Source organism: Drosophila miranda, chromosome 3 (assembly GCF_003369915.1).
Source record: "Drosophila miranda strain MSH22 chromosome 3, D.miranda_PacBio2.1, whole genome shotgun sequence".
Taxonomy (NCBI): domain Eukaryota; kingdom Metazoa; phylum Arthropoda; class Insecta; order Diptera; family Drosophilidae; genus Drosophila; species Drosophila miranda.
The window spans coordinates 16,403,263-16,417,041 of record NC_046676.1 but is presented as its reverse complement, the minus strand read 5'-3'; the positions used below and the strand labels follow the sequence as shown (position 1 = coordinate 16,417,041).

The window sequence follows — 13,779 nt, the reverse complement described above, 5'->3', positions numbered from 1 at the left end:
AATGTTGAAATGCTCTGCCACCAAATTGGATTCAAGAAAACACCTTTTACCTGCCACTCAATGAGCTCCGGTCCGCATCGCTCCATTCCGGCACTTTTGGCGCTGTCCCCCCACCACCCCCGCGCCCCCTCGTGGCGTCGATCGATTGTCACTTTCGTTGGCTTGATTAACACCTTATGCGACACTTTTTCTTTTTCTTTTGCCACTAACGAAGCCGCAAAATGGCCAGACAGAGAGAGAGAGACAGAGAGAGCAGAGGAAAATGCCCCTCCTGGGCGTGAAAACCTTTTATGTAGAGTGGCGGGGCGGGGCGGCAGACGGGCCACAGGATGGGACGGATTTAAATTCAAAAAGCACCAGGATGAAGTCTAAGCCGCAATCTCGCCAATCCCCCCCCTCCCACACACACACACACACACAGACAGATAGGAGAGTATACAGCCTGCACAAATATAATTATAAACGTCTGCCCGGCCATTAGGTGGCAGAGCCAAAAGCACTTGCTACTCCACCCACAGCTTCCAGGAAGTGGCTGCGACCCACTCCGTGCAGGATATATATAGCGCCTCCCTTTGCCTGCCTGTCTGCCATTTTCATGGAAATTGTCGCATTCAAGTGAAAACATCAATGGACATTGAGGCAGGGGATGGACTTGGGGCCTGCCCTGAGCTTTGATTCTGATTCCGATTCTGTTTTTTCCTCGCTACGAGTTGGGCATTTCGATTGGCCACGCCCAAAAGGCAATCCACTTTGATGACTTTAGTGCCCCCGCCGCATGCCCCCGCCGCATGCCCCACCCCATAAACATTTCAATTATGCTAATTACAAGCAGCCATCGAACACCTAATGGCCATGGGCAAGGATTTGTGTCCTACTTGGTAAGGGCCCTGACCTGCCCCCAAAAACCCGCAAGGGAGACTCCACTTGTGTGCCCTTCCACCTTCCACCTTCTGTGTCTGTCTTTCCCCCTTTGTTTTGTCATTGAGGCATTGCGGTTTGGCTGTTAATTTATGGGTTCTGCCTCGCAATCCCAGGACAGAACTCCTTTCGTTCCGCCAAAGATGCCCAAACAAAAGGTTCCTTTTCTTGGAGCAGATACTACTCCTGATGTCCTCCTCCTGGCATTGTCCTCACAATGAAGTGCTCAAATTACAGGCGGATACCCCAGATCGTGTACCAGCATGTCTGCAGCATAAAGCTGTCTACAACAATCCGATAATCAAATTTTATTATGCAGAACAGAAAGAGATTTCTTTTCTTTTCTTTCCTTCCCTGCTTTTTTTGTTCCAGAATAGTTTGCGTGTTGAGGCCGCAAAGTGTCATAGAGTAGATGTGGGATATGTAGGAGAATAAATCATTCCGTGTTGTTGCCTGCCAGAAGATGCCCCAAGGCCTGTGGCGGGAACAAAGACTCTGCTCTGCTCTGCTCTGCATACAAATTGAGCGAGAAGCCGAATCTCTGCTGGTGGTGCCGCAGACGTTGCAAGGTAGCCGCTCTACAGTCTACAAATTTGCAGCCTTTTAAACTGCCTCCGGCCTTAATAATGCTTTAGCCATGTAATAAACGCTCGAGTTTTTGGGCAAACAACATCTCAAGGAGCCAGAGCCAGAGCCAGAGCCAACTCCTTTGCCGCAGGAGAGTGAGTGGCTTAGAAGTGAGCTCCTTAGAGGCCATGGATACGCGTGCTCCTCAACATAATTAAAGTTTTATCAAGCCACGCAGTCATCTGCCAGTCTCCCAGAGGAAGCGAGGAGGGGGTCTTCCAGGAATGCAGCTGCCTCTCTTGCCTCGTGCCTCGACAAACTTCATCTTTTATTCAATTTGTTGCCGCCGTTCCTTGGCTTAGGGCCCAGGGTCCCAGCATTTCTCTGCCGCAACTGTTGCCCATTCCGTGTATATATATAGGGGGGTGGGGAGGGGAGTATGTATCATCCTCTCCATTACCATCGCTATTCATCATCGTGCAATTGCAGTTATGTCATTCTGGTTCACTCTTTTGTCGGGCTTCGTCTTCGATTTCAATCAATGTGCAGCAGCTTATTGAGCCGCTCCTCTCCCCTTTTTCCCAGTTTCCCCGCCTTCGAGTCTTGGCTTTTGTCTCGTACTTTTTCCCTGGAAAAGCCATTGAACAGAGAGCCTTTAAGCCTTCGCCAGTTTATGACGCGTCGCTTTCAATGAGTTCGTGCCTGCCACCGATGAGGAGGGAGGATGTGGCAGCTGCTGTTCGAGTGCAGATTAAATGGAAAATTGCTTGGAAAATACAAGAAAGGCTCCAGTTAACTCGACTCGCAGATTACCCAAGCGTTGCCGTTGCCGTTGGAGAAAATCAGAAATAATCAATCAACGATTAACCTTCGGAATGGATCGAACATTTACCTGCAAATAAAGGAAGCGTAAACGGGGGATAAGTAAATGCTGCGAAATTGGGACTATATTTTGTAGATTTCAATTCAAAAGTAAAAAAAAAAACCCTTAATGAGTCCACCGTATCACTCCCACGAGTGTATTCGTGGCAGTTCCATAGTTTCGAGCACAACGAATTAATCAATCAATTTTACTTTAAAGTTAAAAAATAAAATTATATTAAAAAAATCAAAATAATAGAACAAATAAATCAAAATAGTAGAATAAATAATTACAATTTAAAAAAGTAATAAAACAAAAAGTTTCTTTAAAAATATTTAATGATATTTATTAGATTGAAGTAAATAACTCTCTACACAATAAACAAAAGTGTAAACTTATGAAGATAAATAAATAAAAAACAAGAGAAATATAAATTTAGATCTTTATATTTCTCTTATTTTTTTTTATTATTTTTTTTTTTCATAAGTTTACACTTATTTTTACTCAAAACATGCGAGCGATAAGTGGAAATAATCCCTAATTACTGAAGGACTTGTTGTCCATAGAAACATAGATACAATGGGGCCTGGGCATCCCTCTGCCGCCTTTGCCACAGCCTCTGCCCCTGCCACCCAGTGAATGGTTCTACGAAATTGGGAGAAAACTGATTTCTAATAATCCAAAAAGAAAGATTAAAGGAAGTTATTTCGAAGAGTGTCCAAAAAGGAACGAGTGCAGGGTTCATGCAGGGTACTCGAGTGTCCACAAACACATACATATATATGTACACATGCATAACCTCGATTTGTGCATAACATAACCTCAATTTCTTTTATGTTAACAGGCCTCCCTCCCACTCCCCCCTCCACTAACTGAACATTCATTTTGTTACATGGAAATCGATAAAGAGTGTTCGATTACAGGCCCGATAAGATATGATGTGGGTACCACACACACACACTGATGGATATGCAACATTTTGGGGCGGTACAAAAGCTGTACCTGCTGCCGCCACCCCGAAGCGACGACGATAGCCGCTGCTGATAACTGTATCAAAACTGTGTCAAAGAGCAGCTGCCAATGGAAATGGAAATTATAAATCAATTTGCAGGCCTTCGGAGGGGCTCTCTGATCTCCCAGCGATAAGATTGTCGGGGCAGGCAGGCGGGGGCGGGGCGGGGCAGGGCTTTAGCATAATTACGCGACACACGATTCGGAAGGGGGAAGGCAAAGGCAAAGGCAAAGGGAAGCCTAAACGTATGTGTGGAAGGGGCAACTTAAGCGGCTTACCAGAGACTAGATATAGAGAGACCCCCTTTACATAGTTTGCCGCCCAATGCCTCACGAGCGAAGCAGCACGCGAGTGTGCGGCGTGCGGTGTGCGGTGTGTGTGTTCCTACGTGATGTTTTAATTAAAGCGACAAAGACACACAGATACAGCCACAGACACAGAAACTACGACGACTGTCCGGTCAGAGTGTCGCCAGGCAGTCGGGCAGGCTATCGGTCATTAACTTGGCTGGAGGCAGGCGCTGTACAGTCAAGCCTGCCTAGGCTGAAAGACTGCTCTCTGAGAACACATCAAAGACGGTTTGCAGTCAGTCATCCTTGGATTTGCATCAATCTATAGTTCTTAGACATCTATATGTCTGATCTGATATTTATGCCGACGTCCCTCAGGACCCAATAGGCTTCTTTGTGGGCTAGAAGCCTTCAATATCTCCATCCTTCCAGCCTTCCAGCGCGATTGAAGACACAAGAGATCCAGCCCAAGAAGGTAATCACCTTCGTAGAAGGACGAAAAGATAGCCATCATAATGGCGCTGGACTTGATTCCAGGCGGAATCAGAGTCTCTGTAGATTTCAACAGAAAGCTCAAAAGATATACCACTTTCCAGATATCGAAGGCGGTTCCGAGGAAGCAGAAGAGCGTACTCAAGAGAGTATCTATATGCATCGATATGTATCTTGGTTGCACCTGAAGGTACAGCTGTATGGTTGGTGGGTTCTACGGCAACAAGTCGGGGCCGTAAAAGAGTTGATTGCTGGTCAATTTTATTCGCCACACGGGTACGAGCACAAGCCCCAAAGACCATTCGAGTTTAAGCGAATACAAACGAGTAGTTTGCATGACCGCCACGACGAGGGCACAAGTCAATAGGGAATTCGGAGTCCTGGGTGTGGTACCGCTACTGGCACTGGAAATGGAAATCCGTAGCCCCCGCATTTAATTGCGGCAATCAAATGGGTTTTACGGGGCGTGGTCACCTGGGAAATTTACCTCTGCCTCGCCATACATCATTTCGTTGGGGCTTTAATTTGACACATGATGTGGCAGTCTCTTCCCCTCCCCACCCGTTCCGTCTTATTTGCAAAATGGCCGACACTGTTGTCTAACAAAATGGCCGCCCTGTCGCTTCCGCCCCGACCCCGGGCCCTCCCCGCACAAAGTTCATTGGTTTCTGAGCGGCATTTTTCACTTGTTCTGGCAAATGACTTTGGCCACATGCTGGGGCTCCTTAACAGTGTCTCCCACGCTCCCCCCCTCCACCACCCCTTCCCGCCCGACGGGGAAAAGTCACTAAGCTGGGGCTAAGTTGGTCGCTTTTCCGCTGCCGGCGTTGCCTTTGCTTTGTCCTTTGGCATCCTGGCTACGACAACGGTTGCCGGCTTGTTGCTCTGCGCAACTTTTGCATTATGAAATTGTAAATGTAGCCAGGCACCCACCCACCACCCCCTCCCCCCCAGGCATGCCAGAGGGAGGACAAGAAATGTACACTGTGCAGCCTCACACGCATCAGAGGCATCCTCCTCCACCGACTAGAATCCTCTTCCGATAGTCCTTTTCGATAGATACATCGATGTTTTGTGGGAAACAAACATCTTTTTTCAGCGTTTATTCACTTTAATCTAATAAATGTCTCGAATGCCCAAGAACAGTCCAAGAACAACAAACATGTCGTGGGCACAACTCGGCACAAAGAACGCCCGCCCACCGCTGCTTTACACTCGAACCTTTTGTTGGACAGTGTTATTACGCATCGGTTCTGTCAGCCCAGGGAGGCTGTCCGAGCGGGGGGTAGGAAAAACCGATTTGCAGTTGGAAAAGCAAAGAAAAACAGCAGAGTTTTCACCCCCTTGCAACGAATTTTCTCCATTTGGTTTCTGGTTTGTGTGCGAATGTGGCATCAGGAAATAAATTCGTATCTTTTGTTCAAAGTTTTTGCGCATTACTTATCGAAGGAACTGCGATTAATTCGGAGTAGAAGTGGAACCGAGTAGGACCACAGACGAGTATCTGCATCCTTAAGTTTCTTTTGCCGGCTACTGGTGTCTCTCCCAGCCAAGGATATCTGGGCAAACCTCAGGGTGGCACATTTTCATGATACATTTCAAATGATACTCAAATACCGCTTAATCGATTGCACCTTTCAGAATCCACTCGAGTGCCACTAATATTTCTAGAACTCAATCGTTTCCTGACCTACTATATCTCTGTTTAATCAGTGTCGTTGTCCCTGACCTCTGGGTGTCGCACCCTCTCAAATCTAAGGATTTTATGGATTTTATTGAGTTTGTTACTGATCTTAATGAGATTTTATTCTATTTTTAGCAGGGAAAGGTGCAACCCTCAAACCTCAACCCTTAGTCCCTGTTCCACCCCCAACAGATGGAGGGTGGGTGCAACATCCAGCTGAGAGAGAGAGAGAGAGAAAGAGAGAGAGTCGAGAGTCTCATAGCAAATCTTAGCCCGACTTAATACGGGGTTTATCATCCACATTAATATCCATGTAGGAGTAAATGGTCCCCCTCCACACACCCTCGCTGATTATTTTGATCTCGAACATGTAGCTGCCCTTGGGTAGAGGGACTTTGGCGAACATTTGATCATCCAGAACAAAGTCTTTCAGGATAATATCGTGCTGTAAGGAGCCAGAGCAAAAGGAGAGTCACAAAATCCCATGGAGAGTGCAATCGTGGCACTCACGTTGATGGGGCAAGTGTGGTTCACGTTGATGAAGGGCCGCAGGGCCCCGTAGAAGTAGTAGAAGACGTTGAGGGGATTCGGGTGCTCCATGTAGTGGCAAAGGTCCGCGGTGACGTTGAACAGGAACGGATGGTAGCCGGAGAGCTTTTGAAAGACACTGAAATTGATGGATATCTTCCGAACTGGAAGTTTGAGCAATTTCACGTGGATATTGGCACCGATAATGCCACGCCCCAGCACCTTCAGGCGGCAGACAAGCGCCTTCGCATACGATGGATCCCGCGTTTCGCATTTAATGTTCGTTTGGCGTGTCCTGATGTCCCCGAAAGCAGCCATTAGAGCCCCCACCAGGAGCACCGATATCAGTGGGAACCTCATGGGTAAAGCGTTGCTCCCAAAATGAATGCATCCGATCGCAGGGAGGTATCAATTGACCCGTTGCAAAATCATTAGTAACGAATCGTGATCGTTGAACTGTCACTAAACGCCCTTCGATCGGATATCTAACCATTCAGGTACCCGTTTAAATTAATAACCAAAAAACCTATTAAAAACATTGTTTGGTTGCGCAGGCAATGGCCTGAATAATTGATCGATTATAGCCATACTGATTACGGAGCAGTATGGTAAATCGCTATTATTGTCCAACGTACCACATGGTCATCCGCATATGTACCTGCTTTTGTACATATGTATATTTATATTCTCGCACACAGCAGCAGCCCAGGCGGCTGTTCTCTCTTGTCTTTATCTCATCTCGCGCCTTTCTTTCCTTCCTTCGCTTTCGCTCTCGCTCTCTCGAGCTGTCGCGTTCTTGTCGAAGCTTCGGCTCGGCCTGCCTGCCGTTGGACTTCGTCTTGGATTCTAGCTCATGCAAGCCGACACCGTCTTGGACCGCCCCCCCCCCCCCCCCCCCCCCCCCTCCCCACCGCGTCGACCAACGACATCGGTTTTGTATCGATCGAAGCCAACTGACTCGTCGTGCTCTCTTGTTGCATCTCTCTCTATCGCTCTTTTTACATGCACATATCACAAACACACAAGCGTTCTCGTTTCTCGGCCCTTCACACATCGTGTAGTCCCCCGCAGGCGATCCGTTGCCGTTTTTCCTCGCGAGTCCCCTCCCTCTGCTCATGGACCCAATTCTGGACATCGCGCTGGATCTCGAGCTCCCAGTTTTGGCTCGGTGGAAGGAACAATGGCCCCCAAATCAGATCAAATACTGTACTGCATTTTCCTTTACTTTTTAGTCTACATTCATCCCCCTGCAAGGGGTTGTTTTCCTCTCTACTTGTTTTCCATGCGCTTTGACAAACCGTAATCCCCGGACTGTAAAAATACGGATTTAATTCCATTTTCCATATTTTATGGCCCTCCCTCCGATGGGGGAAATGAGAAATGGTTCTCCACAGTGCTAATGGCCAGTTGTTAAATTTTCAAATTGATCTATGAATTTCACAGTCGGCTGCTATGCCATGCCCCACGCCCCATGCCGCATGCCTCTCCCCACCGAATGTTCGTTTGATGTTTCGTTTTTGGAGAACGGAGGGACGTAGTGTCAAAGAACTGGAGCTGAAGAATATAAATTTATGATTTATCGAAAGCATATGCCGTGCCCCCTCCACAGGAAGTTCCCCTCAAATTCCACTCGAATGGGGAGTTTTTTCCAATTTTACAATCGCTGGAGCATGTTTTGAATAGTTCTTTAGCGTTTGTGTGCATATAAGGAGATCAGATCGGATAGCATCCCCCCACCACTACTCCCCCGCCTGACAGATGTCCCAGAGAACAGCTGTCCAGAGAGTCCTGTGGGATGTGCCCTGGAGTCAGAGTCAAGGATTCGAGTGGAAAAGTCGGAAAAACTTTCGAAACAACTCAAGTTCTGTTCTACGCATTCTGTATATCCAGTATTTTTGTTATAATTAAACAGAAATTAGCAGGGAAGCCAAGGCGGAAGTTCAACAGCTGTGACCTAGGTGTCGGAAGAGCAGAGACTGAGCGGGCCCTAAAAATAGCTGAAAATTGAAAATTAATGTCTGCGGCGCTGCCCGCGTGACACTCCTCTCTCCTGAGTTATGTGTGGGTTAAGTGCTGCTGACAGATTATGCCAATGCCAGAGAAAGATGGGTAATACATACATATGTACATACGAGGGCGGTCCGAAATGTTTCCCTCCATGAACTACGCTCTGAATCTCTTTCTAGATCGAAGCGGAAGATATGTATATTCCTCAAAAGAAGATACCCGTTGTAAGCACCCATTTGTAGGGGCTGAATAGGTGGGAGCATCGCCTTGAACAGTGTATTGACTTCGAAGGAGAATAATAAAATAGAAACATTTCGTATCGCCCTCGCCTGAGAGAACCAGATAGTGGCTGCGTTTAGTGACAGTTCAACGATCACGATTCGTTACTAATGATTTTACAACGGGCTAATTGATACCTCCCTGCGATCGGAAGCATTCATTTTGGGAGCAACGCTTTACCCATGAAGTTCCCACTGATATCGGTGCTCCTGGCAGGGGCTCTAATGGCGGCCTTCGGCGGCATCAGGACACGCCACACGAACATTAAGTGCGAAACGCGGGATCCGTCGTATGCGGAGGTGCCTGTCTGCCGCCTGAACGTGCTGGGGCGTGGCATTATCGGAGCCAATGTCCACATTAAAGTGTCCCAACTACCGATTCGGAAGGTGTCCATCAATTTCAGCGTCTTTCAAAAGCTCTCCGGCTACCATCCGTTCCTGTTCAACGTCACCGTGGACCTTTGCCACTACATGAAGCACCCGAATCCCTACAATGTGTTCCACTACTTCTACGGGGCCCTGCGGCCCTTCATCAACGTGAACCATACTTGCCCCATCAATGTGAGTGCCCCGATTGAAGCTGCCATTCGACTGACTCTCCTTTTGCTCTGGCTCTTTGCAGCACGACATTATCCTGAAAGACTTCGTTCTGAATGATCAAATGTTCTCCAGAGTGGCCGGGCCCAAGGGCAACTACATGTTCAAGATCAAAATTATCAGCGAGGGTGTGTGGAGGGGGACCATTTACTCCTACATGGATGTCAACGCGGAAGACAATACCCGTATTATCCCCTCGGGATAGGATTATTCTGTACAGCATTTTTGGAATATAGCACGAAATTTTGAACTATAAAACTCTCTGTCTCTTGCTCTTTTTGATCACAGCTGGATGTGGCATCCACCCCCTCCCCATTTGTTGAGGGTGGAATATTTTGTATTTGAACAGGGTTATAGGTTGCACCTTTTCCCTGCCAAAAAGAATCTATCGGGCGGCTATCGGGGACAATCTTCAGTGACGTCCCATTTCGAATCGGATGGAGAGCTACAGTTGAGGGAATGATTGAATTTTTGCGAAAGATGCGATCGATTGAGAGGTATTCAAGTATCATTTAGCTTCAACAAGCACCGATTTTGTTGCATAGTGTTTATTGGTGGCTTTGTGGCGTTGCTTTCGAAGTAAAGAAAGAGAGAGAGGGAGAGAATACATAGCTGTACTTTAATTAACATGTGCTGAGAGTGAGCGAGAGGGAGAGAGGGCAGGGAGCTGGGTAGCTGGGGAAAGGAACAGCTGTTGTGGCCTGCCAACTTTTCCCAAAAACAATATTTTCCATGTTTCTGCGTCTGTTTTTGTTGCTGCCTTTGGTGGTTGCCTAACAAATTAATTTCACATTATGTTTGCTGGCTGCTCCACCTCCTCCTCCTCCTCCTCCTCCACACCTATTATCACTCCCCTATCACTCTCCATACGATGCAGTCCTGCTTTACAGTTAATTTGGCTCCGGTTACATGTGAGAGTGCACGCATATGTCCATGTCTCCCTCCCACATCGCTTTGGCAGCAATTTCAAATTGAAATTAATGTTTTATGGTTTCAGCAGAGACCACACACAGACACAGACAGTCGTGCCATAAAGAGAGATAGATAGATAGATAGATAGATAGATAGTCGGAGAAAGAGAGATAGCTGAGGGCTCGAACAACAGCTGAAGGAAACGTTTTGTGCCTTCTTCTAATGCCAATTTGCTATCGAGTTTCCTGAAAGTGACAAAAGAAAATACCAATCCTCTTCTGTCGTTCTCCCTCTCCCTCTCCCTCTTCCACTCCTTCTCTGGCTCTTTGTCTCGCCTTTGGCCACGGCAAATTGGACATTCTTCTTCAAATTTCCTGTTTATGCTCCATAAAATCCATTGATGCGTTTAATATTGGCAACTTGGCTGTTCCATCCGTCCGTCTGCCTCTTTGATGGGGCGCTGTGCCAAGGAAGTGGCAAAGGAAGGAACAACGTGCCATGTACGTGGTCTGGCATTCAAATTGGTTGTTGGGGTATGCACTAGTGGAGGAAACGTCTGGCATTTCTCTACCAGCTCTTCCCCTGTTTGAGTCATCGTCGTTGATGGCGCACAGCTGTTGAATAGTCGCTTTCGTTTATCCTTGGCATCCTTGGGTACCCAACGAAGGCAAAGCTCCAAATGTTGGGGAACACAAGCGACTGCCCGAGAATGGTAACAAAACAACAACATACATGTCGTGTGCCTGATGACCAACCAACATTCGCCACAGATTCGGCAGCTCTGGGATTTTTTTTGTATAATTATGCAATTCCAAGTATGGCTTTGCGGTGTAGGAGAGGGGAAGAGGGGGCGATCATAATTATTTATTTTTAATTTGTTTCGCATATCACTTGAAGTGGGCTCCGACCTGGTCCGGGTCTGCGATTATGCAACTTCTGTGTGTCTGTATGGCAGGCACCTGGAAAATGTTGCAGCAGCAGCGGCAGCCGCCGTAGTGGGGCATCCCACGCATGGTGCATGCCCCAGGCCCCCGGCCGACTGGCGCCTGCCCACATTCGGCGGCGGCATGGGGGGGAAAGGGAAAGGGGCGCTGTTAATTGAATTTTTTCGCCAAACTATTTGAGAATATAAAATAATAATAACAGATACCCCAAAAATTGTGCTGGAAAACAGGTTCAGTTCTCCTTCGATCCGATCCGATCCGATCTGATCCGAAATTTATGTCAATTTCCGAAAGTGTTAATTGCTCTTGACGTGGATTTATGTGCGGGGCACTACTTGATCTGCTCTGCGGTCCGACAGTCCGTCTCTGCCACAAGTGGGGCTGCTTAGTGGGGCAAAAAGGGGCAGGCAGAGGACCGCAGGCCAGGGGTTGCCCGATTTACATTCAAGCTATTTATTATGACATTAAGTGGATGAAAATAGAAATTATAATGGAAAATGGAAAATGGCAATAAAAATCAAATGGGAAAAGTTTTTCCCAATTTATGATTTGGTTGAAAATAATTTGGAATGATTTTCATGGCATTTTAATGCGTGGGGGGACTGGAGGCGAAAGTAATTAAAACAAACAATTTGATTTCCATAGATAATCGAATTACAAATTTACGGAATTTAGTTTAATAGATTTTATGATTTTATAGATGATTAAAAAGATAATCTTTTAATTTCCATTCCTTTTAGACACTGTATGATTTTCAATATAAATTATCAAAAATAACCAAAGAAGAAGAACAAAAATCCAATTAAAGAATATCAAAAGTCTTTAGTTTTTTAAGACAAAGACAGACAAAGAAAAACTTAATTTAATGGCCATAGAAAGTTTCCAAAAACAATTATTTTCTTTTGCTGGAACACCCACAGGGGGCAGGGGCTGGGGGAGGGCCAAAGGGGGGAAACGCCCTGATAAGACTGAGCCCCGAATTTGTGCGCTTTCGTTGGCAACAAATTATGAAAATGAAAAATGCCATCAGAGCAGCGTAAATCATCTGATTTTGACACGCATTATTATTTATCGCCTGGGTCGGCCCCCAGAAAAGACAAAAAAAAAAAAAAAAAAGGGGGAAAACAGACATAACTTTCGACTGTCAAGTGCATATCAGGTGGCAATAAAGGGATAGATACTAGCGAGAGATACATACACATATTTTGGGCAGAGTTAAGTTGGTGGAAACGAGGGAGTGGAGGAATGCCCTGGCAAAGGGTATTACCTTGTTTTTCCTGAGCTTGCAAGACGGAAAATCTTCGAAAATTAAGTAGATCGTAAAGAAAGATCAAAATTATGTTGCCATACAGTGTTGTTTGTAGGGAAAATTATGTATTCAATGTTTTTTTTATTTTATTTTCTTTTTTTATTATTATTTATAATTTTTTCTATTTTTTTTTTATATATATTTTTTTATATATATTTTTTTATATATATTTTTTTTATATATATTTTTTTCTTGTATTATTATTTATTATTTGTTATTTTTTTTATTTATTTATTACTATTTAAAATTGTTTATTATTTATTATTGCATATTAATGTTTTTTGAACATTTTTTATTTTTTTATTTATTACATATTACTATTTTTTTTATGTTTCCTTTTATTATTTATTTTTTTATCTATTTATTTATTTTAAATATTTATTATATTTTGTTTTCGTTGAATTTATATTTATATCCCCGAATGTTTCTGAAATTGAGGTATTTTCTTGATATCCCTGTCGTAATTCCACCAGATGTTCCTTGTTGGTGTTCTTGTCGCCAAATAATCGTATAATACGAGGAGCCTTAATGTTCCGACGCGCAACCGTATGGCATGCCATAGTTTCAAGCACTCATCGCTCTCCCATTATGAATCATCCGCAGAGAGTGGAAATGCCATCATAGGAGTAGGCGAAGGAGAAGGAGCAGGAGAAGGAGCAGTCACAGCAGGAAGAGGAGCAGGAACAGGAGCTGGGGGGGGGGGGGGGGGGAAAAACTGAAAACATTTGCCATCTGACTTCTGCCCCGAGTTCCCTTTTTATTATTTCTCTGAGTTTTATGGCATTCTATTTTAGCTCGAGTGCTCCCCACAGATCCCAACCCCAACCCCAACCCCAGCTACCCCCCAAAAGCCCTCGACGTCTCGACGTTTGGCCCCGTCAAAACAACATTTCTGTGTGTTGGGCAAACCGCAAAGAGTCAAACAACCAGCGACAACGACAAACAGCCACTATACATATATATATATGTATATATATATATATATATATATGTGGATCTAAGGATATAGAAATGTGTGTGTGTATAATAAAGTGAAGCTGTTGAAAGCCGCGTTAGATGAGGGGGAGGATGAGGTTGAGTATGAAAGAGAGGGTGTGCTGTGCTGGCTGATGAGGGAAAATTCTCTGTGTGGCAAGCGTCTGTTGCAAAATCGAAAAAATATTGTGCGTCCAGGGCAGGGAAAGGGACAGGGGCAGGGGCAGGGACAGGGGCTGCAATAATGGACTGGGCCAACACAAGAGTCAGCTGAGCGGAGGGCGAGAAAAATCGATAAATGCTTCGAATGTATGAATTATGTGTCTGTGTCCCTGCCTCCCTCCCTGCTGCTTGCCCCGCGCCGTGGATAGCTGCCATCGATGTGTTGTATCTTTGAGATTCAG

At 45.6% G+C, this 13,779-nt stretch overlaps 3 protein-coding genes across 8 annotated transcripts in view; 1 reads left to right on the top strand and 2 right to left on the bottom strand.

The window, feature by feature from the left end:
* Window positions 1-13,779, bottom strand: part of LOC108158404 (neogenin) — a 37,484-nt gene that overhangs the window by 13,682 nt on the left and 10,023 nt on the right. The window lies entirely within an intron of this gene.
* Window positions 3,254-9,021, bottom strand: LOC117187926. The gene is made up of 2 exons (XM_033390894.1): window positions 6,336-9,021; window positions 3,254-6,270 (listed from the first exon to the last, which is right to left on the bottom strand). Exons 1-2 carry the CDS (start codon window positions 6,711-6,713, stop codon window positions 6,094-6,096), a joined length of 555 nt encoding a protein of 184 aa, XP_033246785.1. The 5' UTR covers window positions 6,714-9,021; the 3' UTR covers window positions 3,254-6,093.
* Window positions 8,822-9,295, top strand: LOC117187734. The gene has a single exon (XM_033390519.1). The coding sequence runs from the start codon at window positions 8,822-8,824 to the stop codon at window positions 9,293-9,295; it is 474 nt and encodes a 157-aa protein (XP_033246410.1).

What these genes read in the sequence shown, in the direction of transcription:
- LOC117187734 (XM_033390519.1), top strand. Translation starts at nt 8,822, where the DNA reads ATGAAGTTCCCACTGATATCGGTGCTCCTGGCAGGGGCTCTAATGGCG.
- LOC117187926 (XM_033390894.1), bottom strand. Translation starts at nt 6,713, where the DNA reads ATGAGGTTCCCACTGATATCGGTGCTCCTGGTGGGGGCTCTAATGGCT. An exon ending in ACCACACTTGCCCCATCAAC is followed by an intron (nt 6,271 to 6,335) that starts GTGAGTGCCACG and finishes GGCTCCTTACAG; the next exon opens with CACGATATTATCCTGAAAGA.